This window comes from Spea bombifrons, chromosome 6 (assembly GCF_027358695.1).
Source record: "Spea bombifrons isolate aSpeBom1 chromosome 6, aSpeBom1.2.pri, whole genome shotgun sequence".
Classification (NCBI taxonomy): Eukaryota; Metazoa; Chordata; class Amphibia; order Anura; family Pelobatidae; genus Spea; species Spea bombifrons.
In genome coordinates, this window is record NC_071092.1 from 26,337,061 (window position 1) to 26,357,056 (window position 19,996).

Sequence of the window (19,996 nt, forward strand, 5' to 3'; positions counted from 1 at the left end):
ACCCACACAGATTTATATATTTTTTTCAGGACAAGAAAGGCTTTCTTTCGATATCATTATTTTGATCATATCAAATGTTCCAAAAAAAGTAGAAATTCTCAATGCTTTTATGGTTTTTTTTTCCTTTTGGTGAGTTATACGGCAGTAAGAACAATAGCATAACATGCCTTTTTTCCAAATCTAGTCAAACCATATATTGAGAACTAGACACACCAGTGTATTTCAGATGCTGGTATTGTAACACTTTCCATGCCCTAATTCTACCACCAGCCTTTGTCAAAGTTTGTGGTAGTAATTTCTTGTATTTCTTTTTTCCCTACCCAGCAAAAGTAGAGGAATCATGACACAATGATGATTGCTCTGTAGACTTTTACTCAGTTGTTCCATACCATCCCCACCTCTTCAAGGCGTAAAATGTGGTGACGGCATGGATGGTCCTCGGGCCCTGAGCGGTTTAAGCTGAAGATTTGTCTTTTATATCGTTTGTTTTAGGTTGCAGCCCTGCTCCAGTTGGTGTGCACCTGCATTGAGAAGACACCAGAAGCTTCTGCACTTTACTATGATGAAATGGCCAGCCTGGTACAAAAGAGAAACCTGGAGCCACAAGTTATGGTATCAACTTTTTTTTTCTTTTTTTTTGTTTTTGATTGCATCAATTTGTTGTTATATTTAAATTTTTTGGTCTGTCTTTTTCTTGTGCAGGATCTTGTAAGAAAAACTGTCCTTGAGGATTTTCAAGATGATTTTGTGGTGGATCTTGATCAGGCATCTGAGGGGTATTTGTTTTTACTTTTTGGTGGAATTAGTGATTTATATATGGGCGTCATTCTAGCACTACTACTATAAGGAGATCGTAACTGGCAAGCATTTTAACTGATGCTTGACTAAAGTGCACCTTTCACTGATTCACTTTCCGCATAGTTTATCCATCTAACCGACCTACATGTAGGTAATCAAAATATTTGATATGTGCTTTCACATCACCTTGGCCCATTTCAGAGAATATTTATTGCTTATAGTATACTTATTGTGACTAACCAGCACTTCAGTAAATGCACTTTACCCATATTTTCAGTTGTGTAGGATTATGTGATTTCCAACGTGTCTGCAAAAAAATCAAATACCTTCTCAGAAAATAGACATTTCTTTTTTATATTCCAGGGGATTTTTTTAAGATTAATGTTCCGTCTAAGAACATGTTGTTTTTTTCTTTCTTTTTTATGTCTAGCAATTATATGTTCCCTGTGAAAGCCATGTATAGCCTTGATGAGGATGAAAGCCAAGGTGGCATAGTCATCAACCTCCTACCCCTTCTGTCCAAGGAAATTGCCTCTAGCGGTACACTGCAAGAAACCAACAAAGTAGGACGGTGAGCAGGGCACACGTTACAGCACCGCTTTGAATCGCTCAGATTATTATTTTACATATATTACAGTGAGAATGCACCATGCAAAGTATAAAGGTTGTGTGTTTTGTACTTAGTGTATACAGTTGAACACTGGCCAAAGTGCAACAATGTTTTTGCATGAAACTAACTTGTTTCCTCATTTTTGGACATTTGTATGAATTGTACAAATGCACAAGTCTACTGTACACCAATTCTGAGCCAAATAAAATAATTGAATTCCTCTCAGTCGAAATGTCCATTCCCAGTGAGGAACAGCGAGAAACACAGCTGCATTAGAGTCTCATAGCGGTGGGGAAGATGGTTAAATCATATTGTGTAAACACTTGATTGTTGGATTTTTTATGAGCCGTTGTACAAAATGAATAATTCTCTACCTAAATTCCACCCTTCAGACATGTGTCTCCCCTCTGCTTGTCTCCGTTTTTCCGGCTTCTGCGACTATGCATAGAGGACGAGCAAGATGGCAACTTGGAAGAAATTGATGCTTTGTTAGGTACTTTCCAGACACCTATTGTATTAATTTGCACCACTTTTACCTTGCTTAATTTATAACTAAATAAGGTTAACATTGTTCATATCTCTAAATCTCTGGGGTTTGTTTCTCCCTTTTTTGTTTTAATATTAATAATAATAATAATACCAAAGGGTGATAAATTGCACTTTTCAGAGTTTTTTGTTATTTTTTTATATACATAGCACAATCATATTTAATACTTATTTACTTTTGGCAAACACTTTGAAGGGGAACTAAAACAACTTTTCCCCCCCAAGAAATCTGAGAAACACATCATGATTTGCCTTACGGTGCAACTCATGTTATGATCAAAACCCTGTGAGAAACGGTACGTAAAAACTTGCCTCCTGACTTGGGAACTTTACACAGTCCTTTGACCTTAGAAGAAGATTCAGCATACTGCGCCCTACGTGATCTGATTTTTGCTCCATGTACGGCTGTTTGAAGCCCCTTACCAGTGTTATTTCTGCATGTGCATGAGGTCTATTTCATTCAACCAGAAATCCCAGTTTTGGCCCCCTGTCTACCCTGAAATGAAACCTATCCAGGAGGAGCGTAGCTCTACTCTGGAAATGTTGCTGAACACAAATGTATTTTTCTGCAAATGCACAAAAAACCAAAGCAGCATTGCGAAGTGTGCTTTAAAAAAAACAGATGTTTTTTTTTTTTACGAATTAACTCATCATAAGGATGTGAAGGGATAAACAGGCTTAACAGAAATGTAAAAAATACTGTTCTTAAGTGTAAAAAAATATATACTTTGGGTTTGTTTCCATTTGAACTAGCTAGGTATAATTGTTGAAAATTGTGAAAATGGCAGAATGTGCTTTTCCCTTTAGGTTTGTTTCATGCTGAATAAAGTTATATTTATGGGTAGGACTTCAAAGGAAAGCCTTAATTGACTTGAAAAAACGATATAATTGGGGTAGGTGAAATATATAAGAGTCTGAGAAATTACAGTTGAAAAGTAATAAAGTTTTAAGTGTAGAAATATGTAATACAGCCTTAGTCATTGAGGGGTTGACCAATAGCATAACTAGCAACTATTTATAATATTGGTAAAGAACAATACCAAAAGCAGTGTCATCCGTTTTGGTAGCAGATCACAAATTTAGAAGATGACATTTTTGTGAATATGGAATTAGTTCATATACTGCTTAACAGCATCCTGGTTACATAATAAAAGTACGTTCCTTCTCCAAGATGGTTGATCTGATTTTATTCTTTCCCCCAGGCTGCCCTCTGTATATGACAGATCTGGAAGTAACAGAAAAGTTAGAGTCTATCTCCAAATCGGAGCGCGAGTTCCTTTGTTCGCTTCTCTTCTTTGCACTTAACTGGTTCAGAGAGGTAAGCGAGAGCATGAACATATAAATATTATCCTTTGTATTTGTTTTTTTTTTTCAGGTTAGATAAAACTGAGGGTTTTTTGTTTTTATTCATCGTCAGGTTGTAAATGCGTTCTGCAAGCAGCAGAATGCGGAAATGAAAGGAAAGGTCCTCACACGTCTGCAGAATATCACTAGGCTGCAGGAGGTTCTGGAAAAATGTCTGTCAGGTAACAGCATTTACATTTATGAAGGCTTACTACTGAAGTTACTGTTTTCTTTATTTTACGTGCACCTTTGCTGATTTCCAGTTTCTCTTTCCTCAGCTACTCCGGCGTATATCCCTCCACCGGCAAACTTTGACTCAGAATCACAAGAGGCAGTTCCTTCCCCTGCCCCAGCCACGGCGGCAAAAAAGACAAAAAAGGGTTTGTCTCTTCCCGCTTTTTTTAATATACTGTAAAGACCACTGTTGCGGTTCCTAAATAATTTAGCGTTTTCTTATGTTGTTAATTTTAACCCTTTTAGAGATGGTTTTGATGTACAGGTTTAGTATCCCTTATCTGAAAAATCCATTATCCGAAATGACCCAAAAACATTTTTTTTTCCTTCAGAAAAAGAAAATTCAGATAAATGATACTCACGAGGGGGGGGGAGAGAGTTGTTTGACCTCTCCTGTAGTCAGTGGGTCTTTTCCTCGCCCCTTTTTTCACTTCTCATCCGCTCCATGCATGACCTTCTTAGAAATCATAAAAATACGTAAAACATTAGTGCTAATGTATAACATGGAATAAAATCACATATTTTGCTGTTCAATTTAGGTTCCACTGCTGAGCAATAACACAACTTATATTTAGAACATAAATACCTCACGTACATGCTTTTTTAATAAGATTTTCTACTTGTAGTGGTAGAGCTAGATAATTTCTAGATAAAAAAAAAATATATATAATTTCTTTTTAACTAATTTAATGTTTTAAGTATGTGTTTTTTGTTTGTTTCCATTTTGCTCTCTCTGGTTTTTGCCGTACTCTTCACACTGTGGTCATCGAGCATTACTGATTCCATTCTTGACTCATAAATTTCTATTTCAAAGGTAAAAAAAAAAAATCTGCTGAAAGTAAGAACTCGTCTGCAGACAGTTCTCAGATAGAAGAACATCAAGACGCAGAGCCATCTGAGGTAGACAAGAGTCAGCCTGAGAAGGTACAGCCTTGTTCTAGTTTTTTGTCTATAAGCTTTGGTAAAATGTGGGTGTTGTTACATTGCTCTCATTGTGAAAACCGTGTATTAGACTCTCTTTGTGTTAAGTATTTTACATGAAAAGTACATATTTGCCATATTTTCTTTCCTATATTTTTGTATTTACAGGAGAAGGAAGATAATAAGCTTACTGTCAGCCTAAACAGCTACCGTGCATTTTTTCGGGAGCTAGATTTGGATGTTTTCATTGTTCTACAGTGTGGTCTCGTTACTCGTTCTATTTTGGACAGTGAATTACACACTAAGGTAACATATATTTTTTTTTCTCCCATCATAAGAAGTTCCTGACCATGAGTTTCTTTACACAGGGTAATCCTGAAAATATTGTTTTAGTGTCCATGTAATTAATCTTATGGGCTATTCATAGAAATTTGATTTGAAGGAACAGTTATTGGTCCCATGCAGCCTCACAGCAGCAAAAAACTAAAATGTTGAAGTTCCATTAATGTGGTGATCTTATAGAAGGAAAAAGGTGAGAATAACACCGCAAAGTGATTAGTAAATTGGAACATAGGACAAGGGGGCTGCTAAATCACAAGTAGGGATAGAGGGAACGTCGGAAGAGAAGGGAATTAATGGCAAGCATTAGTGGGGAGATGAGGATACACCGCCGCTGAAGTGAATATTACGGAAAGAAAGTTGAGAAGGAAAGGTAGTGTTAGAAGATGAAGGACAGATTTCAGTGATGGTGAGGAGGTTGAGGCAGAATCAAAGAGGTCATGAGCAGCGGAAAGTTTGTTGCAGAATGAGCCTTCGTTCCAGGAGGTTACACACAAGAAGGGAGTAGTGCGGTTGACAATGAACAGGTGTGTGTGTGGTTGGCGGTATTGCTTTTGTTAGGACAACAAGAATTTGTGGTGTGGATTGCAGTTGGGTTGTTAGAAGAGAGAAGCAATATGTTTAACCAGTAGGGGAAAGAAGAAAAGTGTGGTCTGTGTTTGGGTATGTTAGTTTGCGTCTAAATATGCTAGTACTGTGTGCAGGTTTAAAGCAGTCGGAGGGGCCCAAAGCAGTGTGCAGCATTCACACACCAACAAACTCAACTATACATACTCATGCTAACACACACATTCACACACTCACGCTAAAGTATTATACCCCTTGAATATATGTATTGTATTAAGCGCTGCGTAAATTGTTGCCGCTATATAAATAAAAGATAATAATAATAATAATATACAGTCGCTAACACACATGTTAACACGAATATTCACTGTATGTTTGGGAGGTTCCACTGGACTAAAGTTAGTGCTAAAGTGTGTGTTAAGTACAGTTAACCAAGTGGTCTCCTACCAAATCCTAGGCGGCAAGCAGTGATTTCTTGTCTCCATGGGGTTTGTGGAGCCCTGCTTTATGGCAGGGTTTATCTTGATGCATCATGATAAAGAGTCAGCATATTTATCTAGAAGATTGGGCTTACATTACAGAGCTAGAACGCATACAGATGGCTACTATGCATCTGCCTGAAAACATAATATTATTTAAAAACTAGAACTGCTTAAAAGGAGAGAGAAATGAATCACGAAGGTGAGTGCGGAAATTATATTGAAAAATTTGTGAATTAGTAATGTAAGAGAGAAAGGACAAATCCTCTTGTAGTTAATGCCCAAGGGCAGCATTACATGTTCTAGATAGAATCAAAGACAGAGAAGAAATCTCTCCCAACAATACAGTGCAGTTGGCATCAGGTAATAATGAACTGGTTAAGTCTGTAAAAAGGGAAAAGTTAGGAGAATTACACAAGGTTCCTGCAAAACAAAAATAATAAATAAAACCCTTACGGAAAACATGGTAGATGAGCAGCGTAAGTATAAATTACTTTATTAAAGCATAGCAGATAAAGGCTTTGCCTCCTGGAATACATTCATTTTAAAATTACTAAATAAAACAAAAGTGGGAAAGAGTTACGTTGTAACCTATTTAATGTGATGTTTCTGTTAATGATATGTCATTTCTTGCACTTGAGATGTACATATCAAGGAACAATTGGCATCTTTCATTTATACTGTTGTGGCTCTAGTGTTTTCATATCTCAACACATCCTAGTCCATCTATGAAGTCAGGACAAGGTATGTTTTTGTCTTACTTGCAATTGGGGCACAATGTCCTTTATTCCATACTGGCTCTTTAAACGATTTAAAATAATGGAAATTTGGTGTCATTGATTTTTTCTTCATTCCCAAACAAAACTGCCAGGCTACCGAAGTGGTGCAGCTTGGGCCTGCTGAACTGGTCTTTCTCCTGGAGGATCTCACCCGGAAGATGGAGCATATTCTTACATCAAATGCAAAGAGACCCACTTTTTTAAAGGTAGGATTCAAATCCACTATCTCCTCTTAGCCCTTTTCCGGTTGTATCTCGTAGTTGCCTATTCCCCAATTAGAAATGCAAGCCACATATAGCAGATAGCTCTCCTCCTACCTGGGGCAAATCCAGATCTTATGAGGGGCACACACTAACACAACCAGAAACTCCACACTAACACACACAAACATACCAAGACACACACTAACATATCTAGACAAACACTAACATATCCAGACAGATAAGACTCACTGTAACACATTCCCACCCAGACACTAACGTAACTAGACACATTAACACATGCGATTCAACACAAACTAACATACCCTGGCATACACAGTCACACATTAACACGTCCACACACACACACTTTAACCCAGGAGCATGCCACTGCCTTTCCGCATATGACTTTCTTACACGCCAATTACGTAATGTACTAATGTTTCCTCTTAGTGATAATTATTCATCTGCACATTGAATTTCTAAAGGTGAAAGGATCCAAAAATATTGGCTTCTCGCTACTCCATCAAAAGACAGCACAAGAAGTGGCACAGGCAATCGTGGACTTGCTGAATTCTCTCTGCAACCATGTGGAAAACATGCACAGCTACTTCCAGGTGACCAGGGAAAGGGTCTCTCCTGTCCAAATGTGGATAATGGCATTAAAACATGTGTGGGTGTAAAATACACAACCAAAAAGGAGGTGAAAACGAATATATTAAGACGATATTCTTAAAACAACCCCACATATGGACACTATGTTTAGTATGTTTTACCTAACTAATAGCCATCAGAGTAGTGACTAAAATAAGATGTAGGATTTCTACACTCACTGCCTATAGATAATTAGAACTGAGGTGTCTGCATCAAAGATACATAAAAAGGCAGCAACTAAAATGAATGGGTAATCGCACCCAAACATATTAAAGGTGTTTGGCTGCTATACAATAGAAAGCCTTTCTATTCCTTTCCAAGTCATGTCTTCTGTGATTTACTCCGTAAATATCACTGTGCATCTAATAAAGATTGTGTGTGAGATTGTATTATTTATTTATTTTACAGTTGCTTATGGCTGAAAACCCTGGCGTAGAAGATGCCCCAGCCGTTGATGCGAAGGAGCATCAGTACATGTCCTATTGTTACCAGCTGCTTTTGCAAGTTTTCCACACGCTTTTTGCTTGGTTAGTACTGTTGGACACTTTGCCTTGACATTGTATATCTTGTGATGTAGGTGCAGACAAGAATCTGTGTTTATTTTTGGATTATTCAGGGGTGGATTTTCTCAGCATGAAAACCGCAAACTGTTGAAGTCTGCACTTGGTGTGTTGGCCGGACGGTTGAAAGAGGTCGACGCAGAGCTTGCCTTGGAGGAACTTGCCAGGTATCCTGAAAACCTACTAAAATAACAGTGGCCAGCAGTGAGAGAAAACAGTTTGAAAATTAGATTTCACTATTTTTTCATACATGCGTCATCACTTCTAACAAGTTTGTATCCCAGTATCTTTTGCAAGATATTTATTTACACTTTTCTTCTTCTAGCCAAAGCTTCAGTTATCTGCAGAACCTTCACACCAGTGTCCCTACTTGTTCCTCTGCTTTATGCCTCATTCAGCTCCTTATTGTCCTCACAGAAAAGACAAATGCTACTCAGTACCAGAACAACATAGGTGTGTGTTATATTTACTTCATTCATTTTTGTTTCGCTTTTTTTATTTTTATTTATTTATTATTTTTATCTGTCTCCCAATTACTATTATACCAACTTTTTATATGTTCATTTAAATAGCATCACTGGCAAAAAGATTTCTCTGTCAGTCTTGGGTCCAAACTAATGGAGAGCGTGAGAAAGGGATCCGATTCAATGAGACGCTGCAGAGCCTTCTGTGGTAAGAGATTTGTTACTGAATGCTATAGCTATCTAATTAAATTTTTGGGCCTGTTTGTGTACGACATTATAACCACGACATCTAGATGAGATTCCTAGATGAGATTCAGATAGGCAGTAACCATCTTTCTTGTGGACAATTCACTAAATACCCCACATCTTCTTTGTACTGATTCTTTCCTACTCTGTGGTGGTTGACTTTACTCATCCACAAGGACTGTGTTTTTAGCCTCCTTAACAAAACTTTCATTAGTAACATTTTCATTTAACCACAACCAAAACTGTTGGAACATGTTTTGTTCCATGCTGCCGTTATATTAGCAGTATGTTCGGTACCTTACATCAGTTCTTTCTAGCGCAGATTCTGTGACATTTGTTCATTATGTTTTTAAGTATTTACCTTGAGCGTACCGACGATGTCTTGAAAGCCGTGGAGGAAATTGCTGGAGTTGGAATACCTGAGCTTGTGAATGCAGATAAGGATGGATCATCATCTACATATCCTACACTTACTAGGTAACAACAACTACATTTAATTTAACAAAACTCGTGATTTCATATTTTTCTGAGAATGTTGTGTTCTAGGTTTTTCATAGTAAGGTTCTTTACCTTTTTCATTATTAGAAGAAGCGGCCATGTTTTTTTTCCTTATTTTTGTCTTATTCTTGGTGTGTTTGGTCTCTTATTTCAGTAAAATCCAGTAAATAAAGTCCAGTGAATAAAGTTGCATGTTCAGTAAACCTATGCCTGTCAGCAGACATAGGTCGGTTACGCACGTCAGGCCTTTTTGTTTTTCCGTGCGCATACACCGTGCATGTCTGATAGGGCTGCGGTGAGCCCTGGGGAAATATTAGCTGTTATATTACGAACGGTTAATCTCAATGTGTAAAGCTTCACAAAAAAATAAAATAAAGACAATAAATAGTATTTATTAGAAACACATGAATATTGGACAACATGATATTAACCCATTGTATATTGCTGTAGAATATGATGGCAATAAATATTAAGTATATATAAATTAATGGCTATTTAGCAGCCAGGTATCTGCACTTTTTGGCAAACGTATGTTAGCCTATTTATGATGTTTCAAACCATTCCCAGGCAAACCTTTGTGGTGTTCTTCCGAGTTCTGATGGATAAACTTGAGAAGTGTGCGAGGAACATCCCGGCTGGAAAGAATTCTGACAGTAATCAGGTATTGTAGAGGCAAGAGTGATGTTCACATATACCATGCCACTGAAAATATGCAAGGTGAATGAGAGAAAACCCTTGTTGATTTAAAGTGGGTGATAAAACTCAAACATTCAGTTGGAATTAAACTGGAGCATGAAGTCTATGATTAAGTATGAATAATAGCAACGTTACTGGATGCAAACAAATGTATTTTAGGTATTTATTTATATATATATACTGTACCCCCCTGTGGTATAGGATATATACTATTGTGTATACATCTTACTAGGCTTATGTCTCCAATAGATCCAAACTGAACAACTTCTGCGCTGGAGTTTGGCTGTCAGAGATTTCCATATTCTTGTTAACTTGGTTAAGGTAAGCTTTTTTCTAATATCAACACGGTGGGTTTGTTGTTAGACGCAAATGTGTGGTACTACATCTTCTATCACAGTAATGCTTCTAAGAGTACCAAAAAAAATTCAAAACATGGTTTCTATTTTGACCCCTTGGATTTACACCAGACTTTCTTCTCTACATACTACCCAAATGTCTCTTTACTCCAGTTGTAAAATAATAAAATGTAAAGAACTACAAAAAACTACCAGTTCATGTACTTACAATACTACACGTTTTCAGTTTTACTCAACAGATTGACTGGCTGACAAGTAAATGTTTGTCACCTCTACCCCCTCTCTTCTTTTCTCCATGCTATACATATTGAGATCCCTTAATCTTCTTCCAAGATCATTTTTAATCCTTCAAACTATTACATTTTAGTTAATCTTCTTCCAAGATCATTTTTAATCCTTCAAACTATTACATTTTAGTAGCTCTCTCCAAAACCTCAATGTCCTTCTGAAGAAGGGGTTTCCCAAACCGTACGGAGTACTCTAGGCGATGTCTGACCAGAGATCTGTAATGTGCAAAACCACCTCCCTCTTCGTGTTAGGAATGCCCCTATCTGTACAACCCAACGTCCTGCTTGCTTTTTCTGACACTTTATTGAATTGCTTGTTTACCTTTAAATCTCCAGAAATAATTTCTCCTAAACACTCCTTTTATGTTGTCGCCGACGGAACAGTCCCCCCGATGCTATAGTCTGCCTTTGCATGGTTATTTATCGATTAATTTATGCGTTCTATCTAATGTTGCTTGTTTTCAGGTGTTTGATAGCAGGCCAGTGTTAAGCGTCTGCCTTAAGGTAAGAATAACATTTGAAGATCATTTGCTAAGAACAGATTGTTGCCTTTTTTCCGGCTTTAGATGTAATAGGAGGATAGATTGTATGTTTCTCTGCACACGTCTGGGTTTAGTGCATGTTTAAGGCTTGAATAAGTTGGACAGAGTGTGACGGACCAGGGTAGAGAATTCCATGGAATACGGACAGCATGGGGGAACGTCTTGGATGCACAAATGGGAAGAAGTGATAATGTTTGCAGAAGGAACGTTGTGAGCAGAGAGAAGAGGATGGTTAGGAATGTATTTGGATATAAGAGCAGAGATATAGGGGGCTCAGTACAGATAAGGGCTCTGTACATGGTCAGGGTTTTAAAATGTAATTCTGGAGAGTGGGAATTGCATAGTGGGAAAGCGGATGAAAAGTGATGAGATAAGAAAATTTAATCTGGGAGGATTGTAGTGTTGAAAGGTGGCACAAGGAGATGGACAGTCAGTAGAGACTTGCAGTAATTCAAATGGGATGTCACAAGGGAAAAATTTAGTATTTTGATAATGTTTTGTGTAACATTCATGAAACTGTTGCCTCCTTTTGGATGTTATTCTACCTTCTCACCCCACTATGAGCTTCACAATTATTCACCGGGATGCATTATTTTTAGTACTTACACACAAGGGTTTTTGTTTTTGTTTTTTCTTTCCCAGTATGGTCGTTTGTTCTTAGAAACTTTCCTGAAGCTTGGGATGCCTCTCCTTGACAACTGTTTCAAAAAGCTTAGGGTGAGTATAGTGAAATAATTCTTATTCGCGTGGTATGTCTGGTTCTGCCCAGTGGGGGAACCAAGTCAAAGATTACGCTTAAACTTGTATTTCTCAAGCAAGATTTTGGTCCTACACTATTACTGTTGCTGTGAGCCTGTTTTGTTCACCCATTTCGATTAACTGTTTAGCACGAGCTTGTGTACTCTGCTTAAACCATAAAGTCATATGAATTCCCCCCTAAATCGTTTGAGATTACATAGTATCCCCATATTCTAAAAGGTTTGGAAGCGCTAATCTAAAAAGTGTCTGATGCAAACGTTGAGCAGTTGCCATTGGAAACTGTGTAAATCACGTTGGGGACAGGATTAAAAAATCTTTAGTGCCGTAGAATTCCTCAATACCGTACAATATACCTTATATACACAGACACTTAATATCCGTGTTATGTTTTCTTGAGTCCCCAAGTCATATAGTGGATATAAGCTATATTCACATAACATATACTGGTGTCTCACAGTTTATCCTTAAAGTTCTGTAAAAACTAAACAATATGAAAATCAATTGTTTCCAATTATGAAAGCTCACTCTATATATGACCCAGGAAACCTTTTTGTTTTCATTTTTGTTCCAGTTCAGACATGGTTCATAAACGTGTGGTTTTGTATTCCTTGGGTCTGAAAGATAACCAATATTTTTGCTTGTGTAAGTTTTACATACGAAAAAAAGTAAGACTATTGTTTTATTAACTACTTTATCTTGTCCTAATATTTATTTACAGGAAGATGTACAAAGCTTGCTAAAAACCTTACAGCTAAGCACTAGACAGCTTCATCACATGTGTGGGCACTCTAAGGTAAGCCTTCCAGGACAACCAAACATGAACAACTATAGTACCTTTTTATTAATAATGTAATTTGTGTTACCTGTGTTATATCATATTCAAAGACAAGGTTTAAAATTTAAAGGGGAGTTATTCTTGGTGCCAATTTAGGCAGATCTCCATTATAAGTAATGTGTTTTTACCTTTTCTTATAATTGTTGCCATATGTTGTATATACATTACCTTGATTGAATCAGGAGCAGGTTAGAGGAATTTGGCACATGTAGTGTTGCCTCTATTTCTGTGCATCATTAACAGCAGATGGTGTAGCTGTTCTGGTAGGCGGATATAGTTCTGTGCGGTACTTATATTTTCTGTTCTGAAGTAGCTGTGACCACACCACCTCTTAATGATTACGATCTCGATCGGTATTATTACTACTGCTGTGTTACCTGTCAATTTAAATGCATGATAAGATGTTATGGGGTGGTAGCTCAGGTCATTTTGATGATAATGATTTGCAGAATCAGTCATTGTAGTGTTAAATCTAAAACTGTTAAATACTATTGTTTTGGTAATTACACTGTTCCCTCTTAATTGTGACACAAATGTTGTTCAATGAAGAATTAGTACAATGAAGTAGTGCAGTGTGTGACCTGAGGAACCCTTCAGTGACCAAACATTCTGCAAACAATGTGTCTTACTGCTTAATGCCACAAAGCGTTCATTTTGTATTAATCAAGAAAATGTATAACTATATCACCACTCTTAAAAAGTTTCTCCTAAGCTGTACAGCAATGATATTGAGTTGCATAAATGAAAACTGATTTGATTCATTAATCTTACATTACAAGTCTGTTGGTGGGACTATTTCACCTCTCCATGTAGCAACATTTCTCCTCTTTTTGATATAAACTTCCCTCCTGTACTAATCAAGAAAATGTATAACTATATTACCACTCTATATTACCACAAACTGATTTGATACCGTAACAGATTCACCAAGATACTGGACTGACTCACCATGTACCGCTGCTAAAGAAGACCTTGGAGCTCTTTGTATATAGAGTGAAAGCAATGCTGGTTCTGAACAAGTGTCAGGAGGCTTTCTGGCTGGGGAATCTTAAAAACAGGGATCTCCAGGTGGGGAAAAAAGTTTCATATGTGGTATCAAAAAAAGTGTTTATATGTAACGACAAATATTTGTGCAAAATGCTGTCATTGTCTCCTCTCCTTTCTTAAGGACCTATAGCTTTAAATCTATCACAGATCAGTCATGCTTCATAAATCCTACATTTTACAATTGATATATTAGTATTTATACTGGTGCACCCATAAAAACAGGTGATAGGATGTCCCCTAGGGAGATTGTGACTTTCCTAATGACGGGCTGGAGTCATCAGCATCGCTGGCTTCCTACCAACAGATCTGGTGTAACAGTGCAATTGCCAGTACACTATTGTGTGAATACAATCGAGCATTCTCTTCTGGGATGTGTCAATGCTGGCACCTGCTGGAAGAACTTGGGAGAAGGGTCTGTCCAGGTTCTGCTAGGATCTTTGATTGCCCCAAACCCCCGCCCCACCCGCTGGCTGATCACACACATTACGATCAGCCAGGGCTATGGAGCCATGCTTGCTGATCACAGTGTGATTGGTACTGAGGAGAGGAAGGGAAGGAAGAAAAAGTTTCTCCCTCTTCCAAAAACACACAAAAAAATAAATATGAAAAATATTTAACAATGCAAAACAGTCAAGATGTACGGTATCTTGGCATAACTTGTTTGACATCTCGGTACAGGGATGTGAAGAGTTAAAGTAAAGTAGTTTTCATTAATTTTAATTATGCTGAAAGCTATGGAGGTGACAATATTCATGTAATTGTTATTTAAGCTAGTTTAAACAGGGCCCTTCTCATCTGTTTCTGTAAGTCGAACTGTTACGTTATATACTACTTGTTACGTCCTGTCTACCCATTGTACAGCGCTATGGAATATTTTGGGGATCTATAAAAAAAAAAATAATAATAATTGACAGAGTTTCTTGAAAATAAATGATTTTTGTGGGGGGGGTTTCCTACTCGCAGGGGGAGGAGATCTTGTCACAGGTGCCCATGGACAGCGAGGCTGAGGAGGAACAGGAATCTCAGCTACCAGCAGAGGAAGAGGATGCCGAAGAGGTATTATGCATGGTTTTAACTATTTTCAGCGTTCATTAAATCAAATCGTAATATAATACAGATCTTTCTTAACCCGTTGAGCCCCTTTAGGACATACATGTATGTACATGAGTGTAGAATGTTAGCGTGTGTAACTGTATGTTAGTGTATGAAAAAAGGCTTGACAAACCCCGGGTGCTAGGAAAATAAAAACATGATTGGGGAAGAATAAAAAAGCTGGTTCTTAAAGTTTTTGGATGGCTCCTAGATCAAAACCAAATTTGTCAACCCTGTGTTAAACTGCTTATTACATTCGGTTTTTTTAAATCAATAATTTAGAGAAGTTACTTCCTAATTGATTACACGTTAATGTACAGAACGTCACTTCACTTTAATATGTTAAAGGATGAAGACAATGAAGGAAGCAACAAGGAAATGGAGTCGGGGGATGATACAGAGGAAGATTCCGTTTAAAGCAAGGATTTTTGCTATTAATAATGTGAGAGCTGCTGACATGCGAGATCTTAAAGGAGAGAGATAATTGATCAGTGTTCCTGAATAAACATTAAATTGAAATAAAATACGAGAATCTGTTAAAGTATACATTTTCACTGCTATTTAGCTTATTTAAATATGTTTTGTTTCATTCCTTTAAAGTTTTTTCATCTGAATAAATTGACACTAAATAAAATGGAATTAACCAAAGTGCAGGCATTCATATTATAAATACTAAACATGAGCTAAATGTTAAACATGAAATGACAAATTACAAGCGCTAGGTCATGCTTGATCTTGTGTTCTGGTTAAGTACACTGCTGATCTTTAGCTGCATACGTGTTTTTGATTAATATGATTATGGAAATTGTTATAGGGATATAACTAATTACGGGATTTTTATATCAATAATTATCTTCCTAAATGCACTGTATTTTAGCAACATATATTCCTGTATGAAGGTCATTTTGTGTTTACTCAAATAAAGTTCATTCTTCACGTATCATCTGCTTTAACCCTGCTGGCAGGCTGGTCCCTAGGAGGGCAAGACATTTTCAGAGATTCTGGGAATGTTTTTCGTGCTACCCATTGAAAACTAAGTTTGTGTATATAGTTTTTAATGTGAGGTAAGTTTCCAATGTGAGATCTTGATAATGCAAAATAGGGTAAGTTTGCAGGTACAATTTGTATACAGTGTCAAACATATTTCCTGAAAGCTAACATCAAGGGCAACTACACCTTAACCCCAAAGTAATCTCTTTAAGCTACATATTCCCTTAAAGCACACACCTGGAAGGATTAAAATACACTCAATTTACTTTTCTAGTTGTTCCACTGGAAGGCAGGATTTTTAGTTTGTTTGTTTTTCTCCCCTTCTCCCCATCTTTTCACGTTAGTCATGTTTTGGGATGTATGCTGTGCTACCTGGACAACACAAACTAATCTTATGCTATTATGGGGAGGGGGTATTACAGAGACCCCTCCCCAAATCATAAGTACAAAGTGGTGCACGTTTTGCCTTCAGGCTCAGAGGGTCCCAGCTTACAGAGTACAGGCTACCGCCGTGTGAAGGCTAATAATGGGAAAGAGAAGTATGTATGTGCCAAAAAAGAAACTCCTGATTAATGAGTTTATATATTTCAGCCACATCCATTTCTAAGAGGTGTATGAAATCACGCACCTCTAGTCCTCTCCATAGACAAACATTGGCAGTAGAATGGGTCGTACTGAAGAGTTCAGTGACTTCTAACATTGCAGTGTCGTAGGGTTCCACCTTTGCTACACGTCAGATTGTTACATTTCTGCCCACCGTACATCGCAAGTGCAATTATTGTGAAGGGGAGGGTCTAGGAATAACAAAAGCTTAGCAGTAGACCATGCACATTCACAGAGCGGGGCTGCTGAATGCTGAAGCGCCCAGTGTGTAAAAACTGCCTGTCCGCTCGCTGTAGCATCAGCCACTACAGAATTCCAAACTGCCTCTAGAAGCCATGAAATGGGTGTCCATGGCCATGCAGCTGCACACAAGGCAAGCATCACCACAGCACACAGACATTTTAGACAATTGTGTGTTTCCAACTTTGTGGCACCAGTTTGGGAAAGACTCATACGCAAAACAAGGTCCATAAAGACATGGAACCCTGAACTTTAACCCACTGAACACCTTTGAGATGAATTGGAACATCACAGGGTCTCCCTGTGTTCATAGAAGATCCCAAAGTGGATCTCTATATATTTAGCCAGCCTTCTAATAAAAAAAGTTAAAAAAAAAATATATTTTTAATAACATTTTTAAATCCCATCATATCTAGGCCTATAAGAAATTTTATTTAACCCTTTCCATGCACTAATACTACCCCCAACCTTTGTCAAAGGACTGCTGTTATATCCCAGATATGTACACAGGGTCTAGTTATGGAACCAAACCATTATCTTCATAACAAAAAGATGTTGGCAGAGATTAACACTTTTTCAGCAGAATAAGTTATTCATACTGAAGGCATGACGTACAAGTCAGAAATCATAAAAACAAGTATTGTAAAATTCCAGATTTTATTTTGAGTGCTGCAGCACCAAGGCACATTTCTTATAGATGGAACAGAGAAGCATGCAAGAGTGAATTAACTGCCTGCAAAGGCGAATAGTCGTTACAATCTGTGGTTCTTTCACCTCTGAAGATAATGCATGGTCATGACTGATAACTTTGGAGAAAGCTGAATTCTCAGACACATGTAAGAAGCCTCTCTGTTTAGGTGGCCGAACTGTAACCAGGTTACCAAAAACAACATCCAGTCCTCTGAGCAGAATTGGCTGAGGTTTTATAATGTGCGTTTTGTTCCTTATACTTTTTATGTTAGGGTATGGTAACCTTGAAAAGAACCATGGCTTGTTTAAAACTAGGGCCTGGTCCTGTAATGTGAATTGTCTATCCATACTCAACCTAGGAAATAAGTTGTTGCGTAGTTTAATAGAATATTTAGTTGAGGGTTTGGGGGTTGCACGTCTTATCCATTGTAAACTAGTGTCTAGTGTATTCCATGGTGACCAGAGGTGGTACTCGTCCATCTGGAATAAAGAACAAAATATATTCCATTAGTTTTAAACCAGTGGTTTGCAATCCAAATGCCATTAAAGAGCAGAGAACAAATATGATCAGACGAGAGATCATGAAATCCTGACATGTAAAGACAACCAGTTAAGGGGCAGAAAAAAGATAGAGAAGTAAGGAGAGCAGGTTGCTGGGTTATGGCTGCAGAGATGCTGAGGAAGAAAGAAGATTGAAGAGAGAAGAGAAGGGAGAAAATAGAATAAGAAGATGCGGAAGTGGTTGGCATTGCCGAGTTATGTTCGCGGAGATGCAAACGAAGAAATAAGATTAAGGACTATAGATAGAAGATAGAAGAGAGAAGATAGAAAAAGGTGCAGAAGTGGTCGGCAGAGAAGGTAGGGAAACATTCAGACAGCATGAGAGAGAGTGAGCTAAAATGAGAGTTTGAGTGAGAGTTTGGAAAGGTGTGAGCAAACGTCGGACAAAAATACTGATCTTTTTGCCTTGTTTTAGTTGAATCACAGACTTTACCAAAATTCTGTGAATCTGTGATTTGCACAAATCTGAATGCAAGTGTAGTATTCATGATGGATTGTAAGGGGTCAAGTCTAGCAGGAGGGAGACCAGCTTAAAGAGAGTAGTAAAATGAGAGATATATGTAAGTGTGTTTGATACGGTAGTTATAAGTGAAAATTGTTTTGAACGATATAGCTTTTAGAATAAGGCTTCTCTTTCTGAGAGGCAGCCAATTACATCTGTGTTCATCTAGGATACATGGTGTTTGCTGCTCCTCAACTCACAGCTGAGTATGGTAAGTTTGGAGTGCTAAAGCATGTGCTTCTTGCTTCAGTAGAAGCAGCCAGGGGGAAGAGGAAAGTGAGACAAAATATATTTTAACACGCCTAAAAAAGAGAATGCATGGTATCCCTGCGGCATGGAATCCAATATGCATTAAAATGAGGGGACGTGTAAAATTTCAATATGCACGTTTTTTATTCTCTCTAATACTAAGAGATGAATGGTTACACTGCTGAAATGTGCTAAATTAAATAGTTACATTCTAGCAAGGAAAGTAGCCTAGGTGATATATCAGAATATGATATACATGGCAACAGGTTTTAAAGCTTGTATTCATCATTTAACGCCAGAGGCTAGTCTTGCCCTATGTTTTTCTTCAATAGGTTGCCAGCAAAACTGGTTTTGAAACATAATTTCCATCTGGCAAGGGGGGCGTTGCGGTTAGAACACCAACCTCCTTTGCATCATCCTGCTGTCAATCATATTTAATGAAAAAAAAAAACTAAAAAAAAGGGTGGTCCGTGATATTTAATCTAGTGATTAGCACAAGGGCCTTCTCCCTTCTAAATCATCTAGAACACACATTATTAAATCACCCCTCCTGTCCCACTTGTTTGGGAATACTAGAATGTCTGCTATTTGAACACATAATAATGAGGAAAGTGCCTTTCCCCTGTCAGACGCTGATAAATAAACCTTTCCTGTTACCGCAAAAACCAGGTACAATTATTATATGAAACAGCCAATGAGATTTATTGGAAGAAGGGAGAGGTTGACAGGTGTGAAAAATGTATACAGTACTTTAACTCCATTCTGATGCAGAACGTAATATTAAATCCAGCAATCCCTACCATTGAGGACGCAGGAGGTAGTAGTACATCATGTAGTTAAATGCTTTCTAGTACCACACTCACACATAAATTGTTTGTAATTGTTTGTGATTCTGGTCTGCTTCAGCACATCAGGGATCCTTCTGCAGATGTGTTTTTCTTGTTTTTTTAAGCAAATTCACAGAAACCTTCAACGGGCAAAAGGCAATGTTAAGAAACACTTTGTCTGGGTTCTCTGCCCATCTCTTTTGTGAGCTGGAGAGAGAGACTGGAGAACATTAAAAAAACAACACAAAAGCAAAAATACTAACACTAAAAAATATTTTGCTTTATTAAAGTGGTGATCATATCAATAGCATTTATAGTGTTGATTTTTACCCTTAAAATTATGATTTTTTGTAATTTAAAATGTTATTGAGAAACCATGATTGAGAAAAATCCATTTCTTATTTTTATTTCCTTTTATTTGCCAACCTGCCCCCCAGTTGTGCACATCTTCCCCCAAGCTTGCCACTGCCTCCCAGATATA

At 37.6% G+C, this 19,996-nt stretch overlaps 2 protein-coding genes across 3 annotated transcripts in view; one reads left to right on the plus strand and one right to left on the minus strand.

The window, feature by feature from the left end:
• The window catches only part of FANCD2 (FA complementation group D2), a 35,449-nt gene extending 20,055 nt beyond the window's left edge, over window positions 1–15,394 (plus strand). For both annotated transcript variants that reach the window (XM_053470168.1, XM_053470167.1), the window contains exons 21-44: window positions 493–612; window positions 703–776; window positions 1,229–1,369; window positions 1,801–1,901; window positions 3,157–3,272; window positions 3,372–3,480; window positions 3,577–3,678; window positions 4,347–4,456; window positions 4,622–4,759; window positions 6,710–6,823; window positions 7,306–7,434; window positions 7,880–7,998; window positions 8,088–8,198; window positions 8,357–8,484; window positions 8,604–8,703; window positions 9,096–9,218; window positions 9,807–9,900; window positions 10,185–10,256; window positions 11,044–11,082; window positions 11,763–11,837; window positions 12,598–12,672; window positions 13,636–13,782; window positions 14,725–14,817; window positions 15,202–15,394. In XM_053470168.1, coding sequence (XP_053326143.1) covers window positions 493–612; window positions 703–776; window positions 1,229–1,369; window positions 1,801–1,901; window positions 3,157–3,272; window positions 3,372–3,480; window positions 3,577–3,678; window positions 4,347–4,456; window positions 4,622–4,759; window positions 6,710–6,823; window positions 7,306–7,434; window positions 7,880–7,998; window positions 8,088–8,198; window positions 8,357–8,484; window positions 8,604–8,703; window positions 9,096–9,218; window positions 9,807–9,900; window positions 10,185–10,256; window positions 11,044–11,082; window positions 11,763–11,837; window positions 12,598–12,672; window positions 13,636–13,782; window positions 14,725–14,817; window positions 15,202–15,270 — 2,499 coding nt within the window. In that variant the 3' untranslated portion in view covers window positions 15,271–15,394. The remainder of the gene's footprint in view (window positions 1–492; window positions 613–702; window positions 777–1,228; window positions 1,370–1,800; window positions 1,902–3,156; window positions 3,273–3,371; window positions 3,481–3,576; window positions 3,679–4,346; window positions 4,457–4,621; window positions 4,760–6,709; window positions 6,824–7,305; window positions 7,435–7,879; window positions 7,999–8,087; window positions 8,199–8,356; window positions 8,485–8,603; window positions 8,704–9,095; window positions 9,219–9,806; window positions 9,901–10,184; window positions 10,257–11,043; window positions 11,083–11,762; window positions 11,838–12,597; window positions 12,673–13,635; window positions 13,783–14,724; window positions 14,818–15,201) is intronic.
• Window positions 15,395–17,326: 1,932 nt separating this feature from the next.
• On the minus strand, window positions 17,327–17,856 carry FANCD2OS (FANCD2 opposite strand). The gene has a single exon (XM_053469515.1). It carries the CDS (start codon window positions 17,854–17,856, stop codon window positions 17,344–17,346), a length of 513 nt encoding a protein of 170 aa, XP_053325490.1. The 3' UTR covers window positions 17,327–17,343.
• Window positions 17,857–19,996: the final 2,140 nt, after the last annotated feature.

Excerpts from the sequence above, each read along its gene's own strand:
- FANCD2OS (XM_053469515.1), bottom strand. The coding sequence starts at position 17,856 with ATGGACGAGTACCACCTCTGGTCACCATGGAATACACTAGACACTAGT.